General features: G+C 36.6%; 1 protein-coding gene across 5 annotated transcripts in view; it reads right to left on the reverse strand.

The window, feature by feature from the left end:
- Positions 1-14,375, reverse strand: part of SGCE (sarcoglycan epsilon) — a 70,402-nt gene that overhangs the window by 38,688 nt on the left and 17,339 nt on the right. For 2 of the 5 annotated variants that reach the window (XM_047096591.1, XM_047096590.1), the window contains exons 2-4: positions 14,004-14,111; positions 3,265-3,387; positions 1,087-1,244 (exon numbers count right to left, since the gene is read on the reverse strand). In XM_047096591.1, coding sequence (XP_046952547.1) covers positions 1,087-1,244; positions 3,265-3,387; positions 14,004-14,111 — 389 coding nt within the window. The remainder of the gene's footprint in view (positions 1-1,086; positions 1,245-3,264; positions 3,388-14,003; positions 14,112-14,375) is intronic. The other 3 variants (XM_047096594.1, XM_047096593.1, XM_047096592.1) reach the window with 2 other exon arrangements.

Below are 14,375 nucleotides of genomic sequence, written 5' to 3' on the forward strand. Positions count from 1 at the left end.
TCTGAGTTGCCAGCACAGAGCCTGAAGCGGGCTCGAACGAACAAACCAGGGGATCATGACTTAAGCCAAAGTTGGGACACTCAACTGACTGAGCCACCCAGGCACCCCTATTGTTTTAATTTCTAATGTCTTCCAGGTATGATGTTAGGTACTGGTGAAAATCTGATGGATTATAATAGCATCCATTCCTTCCAGAATAAAGGCCAAACAAATCACCCTGGCTTATGGAGCCCTCAAAGATCTACCCCTACCAACATCAACACCTCTGTTCCCATCATCCACCCTCTGGGGTGCATCCTGCCTTCTAGCCACATTTAGAGTTCTCTGAAATCGCGTGATTTTGCTTACACCTCCAAGATTTTGATGTGCTGTTTCTTCTAAGATAGCCTTCCTTCTACTTGTGAAGTGAATTCCTATTTACCCTTTTACAACTCGGTATCAAACAGTACCTTCTTATTAAAATAGTTATGACAGTGTTGGCTAACAATGGATTTCCATTCCAGTGCTTCAACTCCTGGAAGACATAGCAGGACTCACCTCTTACTCATCTTCTACTACCAGCAGTTATCATAATACTTAGCACATGATAGGAGCACATGTCTGTTTAAAGACTGTATTTCGGGGCGCCTGGGTGGCGCAGTCGGTTAAGCGTCCGACTTCAGCCAGGTCACGATCTCGCGGTCCGTGAGTTCGAGCCCCGCGTCAGGCTCTGGGCTGATGGCTCGGAGCCTGGAGCCTGTTTCCGATTCTGTGTCTCCCTCTCTCTCTGCCCCTCCCCCGTTCATGCTCTGTCTCTGTCTGTCCCAAAAATAAAATAAACGTTGAAAAAAAAAAAAGACTGTATTTCAATGAACATGCAATTTGAAATCAATATATAAAGCAAATAAGTGTTTTAAGTTTGTATTTATTTTCTTACATAGAATTCATATTATAGTAATCTATCATTTTTAAATGTCTTTTAATTTTTTCCCACTAATTTAGACTGCTCCCTTTTTTATATACAAAGCTGAAACAAAGACCTTGGTAGATAAACAGAAAGGAATGGCATATTTCCAAATTAAAAAAAAAAAGTTCTAAGTAAATTACCTCAATTATTGTTGGTTTCCCCACATTTTCAGCTGTTGGAGACCCATACAGGACACCATCGCTATATGGTGTCCTTTGGATATATCGAAGCCATCCAGGTCGGTCTGGGTAACCCATTAAATTTGTGTTAAATGTTATAGGATCATTACTAATCTCGCCTAGATAAGAAACACAGAATTAAGATATAAGACAGTTATTTTCACACATGTTGCTTTGGTAATTTCAATCAAAATATTTCTAAAAATTTTTCTTACATTTGTAGCAAACTAAATACACATCAAAAAAACAAAACAAAACAAAACAAACAAACAAACAAACAAACAAAAACCCAACCCATCTGGGAATTTCAATTAGAGCCTCACATAAAGAAAACGTCTTTTTGGTTACTTAGTTTGCCTGGAAATCTTATGCAACAAAGAAAAGCAATTTCTTTTAGAAATTTTAGAAATTTGCTTTCTTTTCTTTCTTTTCTTTTCTTTTTGTCTTTCTTTCTTTCTTTCTTTCTTTCTTTTTTTTTTTCTTGTCACATAGGAGTGTGAAAGTTCTGCCAAGGAGACAACAATCTTTCAGGAAAATCCTCTAATCATGCTGATGCACATATTCTCTTGAGAAGCCTTTCTTTCATAACACTCTGGATACTATCAAACTAATCATAATGGACATCTCAAAATGATAAAAGTATCATCAAAACAAAAATAATGTAATTTTAAAACTTTGGAGAATGTTATAAATCCAAAAAGATTATAAATCCAAAAAGTAATTAATAAATAATAATAATAGCACCATTTGTTAGAATGTGCCTGGTCTCTATAGGCACTATTTCACCTGATTTTCAAACACACCTATAAAAATGTTGCTAATAATATTAGCCCTAATTTTATTCATGGGATATGTAATTTTCCATGTTAAGTAACTTCTCCATGGTCTTATTAAATGGTGAAATTAGAATTTAATCCTGGCAGATTCCAGAAACTATGCTCTTAACTACATATTTTCTTCACAAACATTGGAGCTACTGCTCAAAAGGCTCAGCTATGTTGTTTTGCAAACACAGAATGCCACATAAAAACCTTTTTTTGGGGGGGGGGTGCCTGGGTGGCTTAGTCGGTTAAGCAACCATCTCTTGATCTCAGCTCAGGTCATGATCTCATGGTTTGTGAGTCCGAGCCCCGCATCGGACTCAGGGCTGACAGTGTGGAGCCTGTCTGGGATTCTCTCCCTCTCTCAAAATAAATAAATAAACATTAAAAAAAATTTTTTTTAAATGACTTATAAAAAGATTATTTTTTTAATGCTGGTGAGAACATGATTAACTATTTTCTATGACTGTTTTCAGGTATGTTATTCATCACATAATTTACAAAAATAACATTTATATTAATTCTAATGCTACAATTCTCAGAAAGTTCATTGTTTGTTACTTAGGAGTCATAGTAACAAATATATTTTTGCTTGCTACCCTTTCTATATTTTAATTAATTTGATGGTATTCATCAAATGGGGCAGAGAGAGAACGAGACACAGATTCTGAAGTAGGCTCCAGGCTCTGAGCTGTTAGCACAGAGCCCGACATGGGGCTTGAACGCACTAATTGTGGGATTATGAGCTTAGCCAAAGTCAGATGCTTAACTGACTGAGCCATCCAGGTGGCATTAAACCAACAGTGAATTAAATAAGGTTTCACAATTAGTATTATTTTGAAGGAAAAATTAATCTTCATTATATTATGAAGTTATATAAAATTATCTCATATTGTAAAAGGTTTCTTGAGAACTCTTTCTAAATACCATATTTCATTCTCTTCTACAACATATGTATAGTCTTCCAAAGATCAATATGGTACATAAGAATCGAAGTCTTAATACGGAAAATCATAACTGTACAGCTATAATTATTTCTACACGAATACAGGTAGGTCATTTGTCAGAAGCACAAAACTCAACATTGGAAAACTAGAAACAAGCTTTTTTTTTTTTAATTCAAAAATGAATTATTTCCTTCTGTGATTAAATTTCTAATCTTAAAACAGGAAATATCCCTACAACAGCCAATTTATCACATTTACAGACCATTTTGAATAATGTTAATAATATTTGATCATAGACCTTGTGAGTCATATACACTGAACAAAAAGGAAAATTTAGTAAATTACCCACTTGTTTCCCACTGAGAACATACCAGGCTTGGGGTAAGGTGGAAATTCCCCCTTAAAATACTCTCTTTCCAAAACATGAACAAAGAGGACACCTGCAGATGGGTACACATTCCGATCAGAGTGCACCTTCGAGAAAATAGTGTACACTGAAAACAAAGGAAAGATAAGAGATCGAAAGACAGATAATGAGAAACGCTCATAGTTTGCTTACACTGCAAAGAAGGGTTTTGCTTCTTTAGAAATTTCTGGGAGAACTGAAGCAGCATGCAAGATATTGTTAAGAAGTTTGTTTTAAAGGGAAGTGACTTCAGGACAAAACATGAAACAACTCTTTCAACATGGTGTGTTTAGACACTCTCAAATATTATGTACACAAAAGTAGGCACATTTAATAATTAAAGCTGTTATTAAATAGGAAGACATTCATAATATTTTTTTGGTAATTTCTTTTTATGGAAATTATTATCAACAAAATATATGATGAGAACTGACCCACCACATAATTATGATTAGTTTCTTTTTTCTTTTTTCTTTTTTGAAAGTTAAGTATAAAGAGTAATTTTTAAGTGGTAAAAATCTAAACCATATTAACTATTTGCCTGACAAAGCGTAGCAGACTATATAATATCAAATGTATATAATAGGTGACTTTCATATACGCTTATAAAAATGCATTGGATACTTTTTCCTCGTATTTATCCTAGAAATCATTTACTCCATTTTACCTGATCTTGACTTTTAATAATTCTATTAATCTATTCTAGTATGCTACATTCCAAATAAACATAACAATCACATAATAAAATTCAGCGCAAATAATTTCTTTAAATGAAATGGGGCAGATTTCATGAGTTACCGATTACTTATGTGATGTGAGTACATTAAAATGGCTAAATTGGTTTAATTAGTTCCCACCTATTCTTTTTCCTGTGATATCATCATCTCCACCAACACATTACTGCCATTACACTTGTCACCTCTACAATCTCTTTTAGTTTTTATCTTCCTGATTGGCTAGTGGTGGCAATTTTTAAACAGATAAATCCTATCAGGTCAGTTCTTTCTCTTAGTCACTGATGGATTTGTGAATGTAGTAATTAACCTTGAGAACCTCAAGGCTGCTTACCCTAGGCTCACAACTAAAAGCCCTAGATAGCAAAATCACTGACAGTAAATTTTTCAGCATAAAAATACAAACTCTCACAAAATGCTTCTTTATCTGTGAAAACTTGTCCCTGCAGTTCTATGGATGGCTGACAAAAATGGAGAACTGAATGAAAATATTGTAGCTTCATGTACCCATAGCTTTGCTACTAAAAACACAACTTCAAAGGCTATATAACAGATGGAAGGAAGCTGCAAGTTATGTTTAAACTAGGTACGTAGAGAGACTCCTCTTTTCCTGACTTGATTTGCTAGTATTCATAAGTACTCTGCACGTGGCCCTTAGAATACCCAACTTCTTCCCCCGAGGAACAATTTACTCACCTGAGGAAATGGTCCCATTCCAAAAAAAAAAAAAAAAAAAAAAAAGAATGAGCAAGTCACAGAAAAATAGAGAGGATGAGAATGTGAGATTTTTCATCAGTTGGATTCCACAGCCTCCCCTGAATGCCAGGTGCTGTGGAGAATGTGAAAATGGAGGAGGCCCAGTCCCTGCCTTCCATGAATTCACCATTTGGTTTGGGAGACCAATGCCCACCTAATTAGGTATGTTCCCAGACGTATGGACTGCTCTGGCAATACATAGTAAGATGGTGAGGAGCAACGGAAGCTGGAAAAGATCTGGGAAAGATTTATGTAAGAAGCAGAGTTCCATATGGCTCATAAAATACTAACAAGATTCTGAAACTCATAGATGGGGATTCGGGCATTTCGGTGGTGAAAACTTGTAAGATACAGTCGTGGGATACTGGGGGGACCTTTCAAGGAAAAACAAATTAAGTTGTGATCTTGAGATATATTTAAGGCAAAAGGAGAAAAACTAGGAAGAAGAGTCAAATTATGGAGATTTGTGAACCCCTACTGAGAAGTTACTTCATTCTGTATGTCAAGGTGGTTAAATTCTAGATCACAATCCTATCCTCAAAGCACAGGAGTACTTTAAATAATCTAAAGGAGGGGCGCCTGGGTGGCGCAGTCGGTTAAGCGTCCGACTTCAGCCAGGTCACGATCTCGCGGTCCGTGAGTTCGAGCCCCGCGTCAGGCTCTGGGCTGATGGCTCAGAGCCTGGAGCCTGTTTCCAATTCTGTGTCTCCCTCTCTCTCTGCCCCTCCCCCGTTCATGCTCTGTCTCTCTCTGTCCCAAAAATAAATAAACGTTGGAAAAAAAAAAAAAAAATTTAAATAATCTAAAGGAATCTCTCTAGAGTTTACGTAATTTATTCTTTCTAGAGATTAAAACACCTTGAAGTCCAGCACTGAATTTTACTTACCATTGTTATTTTCTTGGCACTTAGAAGGTGTCTGACATATTTGAATAATTTTATCAATGCCTGTTGAATGGATGAAAACCTTCTACTTAAAAAGCACTGTGGAGGTAAACACAGGTGTTATGTTTGTGGACTAAATGTATACATAATACTTAACTTAAATTTCAGCTTTTTAACGAATTAATTCTCACATGTGTGTAGCAGTTTATGGGTTATCATCCTCCATTTACATTATAAACTAAGAGTCTCCCTTAGTTTTTGCCGTCATCAGGTAATAAAAGCTAGCTTCTAAAGCCAAAAGAAAGGTTGTTCATATTAAACAATATTGAAATGATTCTATTTACTATATAGCCCTTGGCAAGGCCTGAAGGCGAACCACGAAGGGGTACCTGCCACTGCACATCACCTCACTACAAGGACTAGTATGGAACATCTCAGTTTCCGCTTGCATAAAAACCATTTCTGTGATCTACAGAGCCAAACCACAATTTACCATGGCCCTTGTGGGTTTTAAGATGACATGCACATTTCTTTATTCACATGTACTCAATTGCCTTTCTGCAATGTGCTGAACTGCATACTTGCTGGTCAGTTACCTTGGCAACTCTGCAGTAAAGGCTGCTTCACTGTAAGTATAGTACGCCATTCACTCTGAGAAAAACATGATATGGATGTATGGCACATTCATCATCTAGAAATGGAAAATGACTAAGCCACTATGTTTTGTTTGTGAAAATGATACTTCCTTTCTGCAGCATCAGTTTAAATTACGGGCACCCACACAACATTTTAGAGAAGGGCCCTTTACCCTTCCCTTTCCCATTTGTTACCTGCAAAACAAATCACTCTTCAACAGAGGCTATCTGGGCGGTATTTACACCTAGCTTCCTTTTGGAAACAACACGGGACACAGAATTCCAAGTTACAGGCTCTTGTTCTAAGCATGAGCTATATAAATAACGCCAATTTGGTCTGCACCGACACCAACAATGGCTGTGACTCAGTTAACACGTGTTGCATCCACATGTACCTACGCAGTACTCACAAACAGAAAGCCTGAAGTGTATTGCTTTCCTTAAAGACAAATCTTAAAAATCAAATTTAAACATTCTAAGAATCCACAGTACTAAAATCTAATGATCTCTGAAATATACATGTGTACAGTGTCATGCTAATCAAACTGAGGTCACAGGCTCTGGTCTCTCTGTGTATCACATGGCTTTGCAATTGTCTACGGCTGCAAATCCATTACCTCTGCAAACACATGCCACTGGAAACAAATGAAACTGAAAACCAGTGTGTGGCTAAATCCCGTGCAAATCCATCACCATTAATGGGAAAAACAATTAAACCAAAAATTCAACCCACAGGGGGTCAAAAACAGCATCTTCAAACAGCAAGGGTAGCTAGATTTGCAAAGATTAAAAACTGAGGACAGTCACAGAGAGCAGATTTTTTTTAGGAAAAATTACATATCTAAGAAGAGCAAAAGGGTGTGTGGGCAAGGGGCCAGGGTCCCTAAACTCAGTTCAATGTTCTTCATTACCATGCTACCGAAAACTTTACAAAACTGTTCTCTGTACATTTTAGTCATAAGGTACAGAAAACTACAGATCATGTCAACAATCATGTGACAGCAGAGAGCCAAGAATCAAGTAACAGACGGTGATGGCAGTAACAATAAAGTGGGGCCTCATGCTAGCTAAATAGCATCCTGTCTTCCTTTATTAATAGTCCATTTGAAATTTCTCCCTAAGGGAGCCACATCGTGATGAGGGTGTGCATTTGAGTGCTTATGTACAATTACTCAAAAACAAAAGCAAATTTGGATGTATTTAGTAAACATGAAATTTTGAAAGGATTATGGTGGTGCATTGCTAGAATTTATAGCATATAACTTCACAATTATCACAAGGATTATTTTTAATGGCATATGCGTGTGTACAGGCACGTACAAAGTCCCTTCTCTACAAAAAAGTCCAAAGAACACTTACCAGACCTTTTTCTGCATCACCAAGAACAAGTGCACGGTTATAAAATAAACTAGCTGCTGAGTGTGAGACCCTGCAAGTCCCAGCGAGATTTAAATCTGAAAGCTGTCTCTCCACTGAAATCTCTGAGAAGAAAGTCATAAAGTATTGTCAGTATTCACGTCCAGGTGGCCTCTGTTAGGCACCTATTATGTGTATATCTCTCTCATAGATGCTTTATCAACAAATTAATCATTCTAAAGGGTCCACTTATATCATCACTTTCTAACTTTTAAGGTTTAATAAGACACAGTAAATTCTCTCTTTACCAGGAGACCCAAGGAAGGAAACAGTTCAGAGAGCTGAGTTTTCTAAAGGATGGAGTCCATCCTTTTTCATGATGGTACAGCATCATCATTTGGCACATCAATTATTGCACTCTGCTCTATTATACAATGACGTCCTTATGGACCGTTTGGTTGCCTTGTCATTTACTGATCACACACCTCCGCTAGTGGGTCCCAGTCTGCTAATGCTTTTTAAGGTTGTGTGTTTTATAGATTTTCTGTTTTCTCATCTGCAGACAAGTTGTCAGCTGTCATTTCTCATTGCTATCAGTATGTTTCCTATAGCAGCTTCTCTATCCCTTCTAATTTGCTGCTATTAATCTGCTGCATGCACGTTTAGAAACCAGACTACCAAATGAGGTGGCGTTGTGTGTTAAAGTAAGAACAAATTTGTTCTGTCTTAACGCACGCGGGGCTCTGCTAGATGTGAAAAACAGGAGCCTGCGTTTGCCGCATCGATTTTGGCCACCTTTTGTGGCAGATTTCCTGGTCCTTAGTTGATGCGGTATACTTCTGAATAGATGATCTTACTATAATTGGGACACAGCCATTATTTGAGATGGCAGCGTAAATTCCACGTATTAAATGCATTCAGAAATAAATAAGTGTACCATAGAAAGTCTTAATTCAACCCATACATTATGTAAACACGAACTGTCAAATCAAAATGAATGGATTTAATGTGTTGTATAAAATAATTTCTTACATATCTGCTGTGTGGGAAATATACTGCATAATTTAAACAAAGAGATCTATTGATTAAGTGATCTATTACCTTCAGCAATAGCTAAATCAGCCTAAGAATATTATAACGCACTATAATTAATAAGTAATTTATTATTAAGAAATTAAAGTCTACTTCTAAAAGCATTTCAATTTTGTTAATTTGCCTCTCATGTTCAGAGAGTTTTAAGACATAAGCTGTTCAATGGGAAGCATGACAAGAGTGCTTTGAGTGAAAATTACTTAAATAAGATGGTGCATATTTCTCAACTGTTCATAGCACTGCCTGAAAAAAACTGGGGGTAAAAATGATGAAGAAGACTTTTAAGTACGTTTAAGATGAATGGTAATACTGAACAGCCATTTATCCGGCACAGCTTTGAAAATAAACTTTTGCCTAAGCAATGAGACATTCCGATTCCTCAAAATCCTCTTTACCTTAAATCCTTATGCTAATCCTAATGTTAAGAACCAGGATATCATTTTAAAAGAAAGTTACGTAAAAAATACAGTTGCTAAACTTATTATATGGCCATCCCTGGTAATTAAAACTTATAAGTACTGTCAGGAAAAAAAATTAAGTTTGGTCTTATACTTTATGGCTTTACCAGCTAAAAGCCTTGGAGCCCCTGAACACACAGCACCACAAGAAGCTGCTACCAATGAATCGGGATGGATTCTAAGAGATGAAACTCATTTGCTGTCTCTGCCTCAAGAGAACTCATTTCAGGGTTTCAGAGTCCGATATATTTATTGTTTCCTTCCCAATTTATTTTTTAATGTATTATTTCTATAGCCAAATTGAAATTTAATTACTAACCTAGATAATTGCTGTAGAAAACTATTCTGAGGAACATCAGTATCCAGCTAGGTACACGACCTTTCTGTGGGGTTTCTTTTCCCCCTCTCACTAATATTTACCTCATATTTGATCAATCCAGGTTTATAAATCCTGGCTTGGAATCAAAAGTTTTTCTCAGCAGTCTGCCCTTCACCTTTGAGTTTACTCAACATCAAAGTACTGCAGGCCATTCATTTGGCGGTGGTCAGCTACTGTTTTTATTTCAGTCACAGACCATGCCTAGGCTGTAGAATTCATCACAGGGAAGGCATTAAATTGCTTTTTTAACTTCATTCCTTTAAGAGATAAGGCCACTTTTCTTTACATGAGGTAGAAGAGAAACACTGCATCTTTTTCTACAAAAAGCAAAAGGTTTTTTTTTCCTCCTGACCAAAGCCACTTACCGAAACTATTTTTCTACACTGGAGTGAAACGTCTTGATTTTCCATATAATGATCACATGTTTTTGTTTTGTCCTGTTGTTTTTTTCTTAAATGTCAGTTGGAAAGTGGTTGCAAAACATTGTTAATTGGTGATCGATGAACTTAGTCTCGTGAACGCTGCTGTTGAGAAGGGCTTTAGATGTCATCCTGCCTGAGCATGCCAAATATATTTCTCTACTAAAGACAGATCATAGCATTACTTCCTACTTGGATATGGCCTCAGCATTCTTCTCAACCCAGAATTCCTGACAGACACTATCAATCGGAATTGGCATGCACTTGCTCCCCTGGAGAGTTCAGTCCTTCATTTTATAGATAACAAAATTGAACCCAGACAGACAAAATGATAGGTTCAAGCCTACAGGAGAAGTAAGAGGAAAGGCTGGGACTTGAACCCAGTAAGTCATGTATTTTGTTGATTTGGAAGCATAAGGTAATACATTTGGTGGTTGTCTGTACCTTGTATTATTACGATCTACTACAGCAAGCTAATTATGTTGCATAATGCCTGCACTTTCTTAATCTTTTGTTTGATGACAAACCAGAATTTGTCCGAGTTCATTCTTCTATTTTGTGAAGTTACCGTAATAACACTGCACAACGGGAAGAAGTGAGTTGACAGTCACAACTCCAAAAAAGAAACAGACCTGAAGATTCTTTTGTTTAAAGAAAGAAACACACTTGAAGTTTAAAAGGAGACATTTCAGCTGGCATTACCTGAGCCTAGAAGGAGAAACTCATATCCCTGATAGATGGTCTTTTGAAGTCCTGGAACTTTGTGACTCTTCCTCCTAAATTTGCCACCTTTCAGAGGCAAAGAAGAATATATATTTTCAGCCATAGGAGCACTTCCTGCTCCTCTCCAACCACAGAGGAAAAGAAGTCATCTAGAGAGATATTTCCATCTTCAAGGCATGCCAGTCCTTGACTGTCAGTAAGCTAAGGAGGAGCTCCTTTAAGACAGCAGAAGAGAATTCTAACGAATTATTCAGAGTACATATTACTTTATTCCCAAGAAGGTCAAATTAAAGTTTAAGTTTAATATTAAATAATTAGGAAATCAGTACATGATTATTTTGACTTTCTCTAAGGAGAAAGTTTGTTTCTTAGGGGAAAAAATAAGAAATGTTTATCAGTAAACCTAAGGCTCACCCATTTTGGAAAGTGAGTTGTGTTAAGAAAGAAAGGAGAATTTGAAAACATTTATCTAAGTGAAGTATATGAATGAGTAATGTGAAGGCTTATTCCTTTTTTATTTAAATTATTCTGGGATAAATTTTAAGTTCCTCTACCTCCACCCTAGGGGAAAAAAAAAGGAATCTATATTTAGAATGCTCTTTATGATTTTTGTAATTTGTGCCAAGATAGAATGATGCCAACTGTGTGACTCTGAGACTTCAAATTCCTCAAAATCCTATTTACAGAAGAGATACCATCCCACTGCTAAAATTTAGGACAGAGCATTATTTTAAAAGGTATAGAAAAAATACAATCACTAAACTTACTTTACTCTATAAATGCTCTTAGAATGTTTTGTGCTCTCTTGAAATTGTCAAAAAGAGATGATTGGAATTCATGGTCAAGAACATCTCAAAGAACATTCGATACCTGAGGTAGCATTTAAAACGGCCTTGCTCTATGAACCACTAGAAACAATTCTCTTCGTACAGTTGATAAGGCATCATTCTCTGTATATTTTGATAATATAGAACTATAGAGATAGTATTTAAATGGGATGAGAAGACCAGGAAGGGAAAAAAAGCTAAAGGTTGAGTTCAAAGAAACTGAGGATGTGGTATCTCAGTAGATTTAGGATGTATTGATCACTTCTATTTTGAGAACTGTAATTATCACTCAAGTTCCAAGGAGAAAATCAGTTTGGGATCCAATGAGAGCATGAAGTTTAAAAGAGGAGGAGACAAGTATCTCTTGAAGATTCTGGAGAATGCTGCATGCAAAGATCTTGGAATCGCACATTTTACTAAGAAAGCACCACAGCAGGGGCACCTGGGTGGCTCAGTCGGTTGAGCGTCCTTCCAACTTCGGCTCAGGTCATGATCTCGTGGTTCGTGAGTTCGAGCCCCTCATTGGGCTCTGTGGTGATAGCTGGGAGCCTGGAGCCTGCTTCTGATTCTGTGTCTCCCTCGCTCTCTGCCCCTCCCCCACTCATGCTCCGTGTGTGTGTCTCTCTCTCTCTCTCAAAAATAAATAAACATTAAAAAAAAAAAAAAAGAAGAAAGAAAGAAAGCACCACAGCAGATGACTCATCGGGGCTCAACAGCTTATTGTGGAACACCTTTTTGGCAAATCAAGTAGGAAATGGAGGGACATGCTCAAAGATAACAGGAGTTCTAGAGATCAAAGTGAAAGAGAAGAAACTGAAGAAAAAAAGAATGGATGACTGTAAATTTAGTGCAGAATGGTGTGAAGTCCAAAGGGAGAGCTTTTGGTGATCTCATGTGGGGCACCAGGAAGCAGAGCAAGTCCCAAGGCCTCGGGAGATGAAGAGATTTAGTACATTGCAGATGGCAACACCGAGAGTCATCTGGGGCCATAACTAGGAAGATCAGAAAACAGGAAGAGGGGATATGCCTAAGAAGCTGAGGGCCCTCAGCTTGAATAAGGAAGCATCCAGATACTGATGATCATCATGGGTAATTCCCTTGAAGAAACCAGGAGGAATCCCTTGAGAATATCTAAGGAAGGTGTGGGGAAAGGACTCTGAGATGATGGGCTTCGGTCCTGAACAAATGCATTTTTTAGTGCTTTTTTAAACAAAGTTTTGTGATCTTCTCATGGGAAGTTATTGTTATAAAACTCTATGTTTTTTTATGGATATTACCAATCAAAATTCCTTTAAAAATGCAAAGATATTTGCGGGTTTGTTTCAAAAACAGCAGAGTAGAAAATTGGAAGCCTCTGTCTTACTGTGAAACAGACCTGGAAGTGGATGATTCCAGCTAAGGGATAATTTGGCGCTAGCTGGAATAAAGCTAGTGACCTCTAATTTTAGAGCTGTATGAAGAGAGTGAGGTAAGCCAGGAATCATTCCTACAAGGTACCCAGGATTTGTTATATGGCAGTAAAGCCATTTTTATCACATAAAATTACTTCTCTTCTAAACACATTTTTAAATTGCTATTTTTATAGACACTTTGGTTGCCCCAAAGTCATGGAAACCAGGCTACATGCAAACATGCAGGAGCACATATAGCCAAAATTGTGTATGTGCATATGTGTGGTTGGGGTGGGGGGTGGTGGGCAGAGATCTTAAAGGCAAATAATCAAGAAATGTTAAGTGAAAGCTTATGATGATAATCAGCATTTTGAAAACAACTCATCTTTTGGTTATTAAGTAAGTCTTTTTCTCCCTGATGAAATGCATTATTTCAAAGGTCCTGGCATATTGCTAATGGACACATTTATGATAAGGAAGAAAAAATTTAGGAAAAAAAAATCATCCAAGGGTCAGGTCATCTTTCCAATAGAAAGTAAGTGCCATCTAATTATTTAATAGCAAAACATATCAATTTGGTTTTGCAACAACAAAAAAATCAGTCAAAAAACCATCCACAATTAGCCAAAATATTTTATGACCATTTTTCTAAGGTTGAATAAATACTGTTTTTAAAATGATTTATGTTAAATGTGCTTCTTAATGTTTTTCAATGTTGTAAATAAATTGTTATAATAACCACACTGGGACAATTTTTATAAGTGGCAAGGTAATGACTGGATAAGGGTCACAATAGGTTAAAAACAAGAATTATTTTTAGTTAAAAAAAAAAGGCAAACTACAGCAAAGGAAAAAAAATTTAGAAAATAATGGATTAAGAACATAGAGGATCAGAAGTTTTAGAAGATTAGGAAAACAAAATCTGATTTTTTTCAGACTGACTTATCAAAAAAAAAAAAATCCACACATGACTAAAAAAGCAAATGGGATACTGGAAGCGAACATTTAATTGACCCCCCAAAGGGGATTTAGATTTACCACCTAAACTCACCATCTTTCTTCCCACCAGTCATTTTTCTGCTGAAAATATAATTGTTGGCCTGTTTGGTCTTCCAGTTAACTGTTCCATTTATGCCATCAGCACAGCTTAATAAAAAAGCTTTTCAGAATAAAACAAATGCACAAAAAATGAAATTAATGTCACATTAAAATGACTATCACAGATCAGCTACTATTAACTGGGATTAGATTCCTTTCAGCCCACTAGCTGTTTAATTCCATTTACTAAATATTTGTTGTGTGTCACTACAAGCAATATGTAAGGATATAAAGTAAACAAGATACAGGTTCTGCAACTCAACAAGTCCACAATCTTCAGGGATTGATCATTCATGTACACAAATATGAATGAAATATATATGCA

This window comes from Lynx rufus, unplaced genomic scaffold (genome assembly GCF_022079265.1).
Source record: "Lynx rufus isolate CCGP_SWC_20201006 ecotype Redwood Valley unplaced genomic scaffold, mLynRuf1.p SCAF_4, whole genome shotgun sequence".
Taxonomy (NCBI): Eukaryota; Metazoa; Chordata; class Mammalia; order Carnivora; family Felidae; genus Lynx; species Lynx rufus.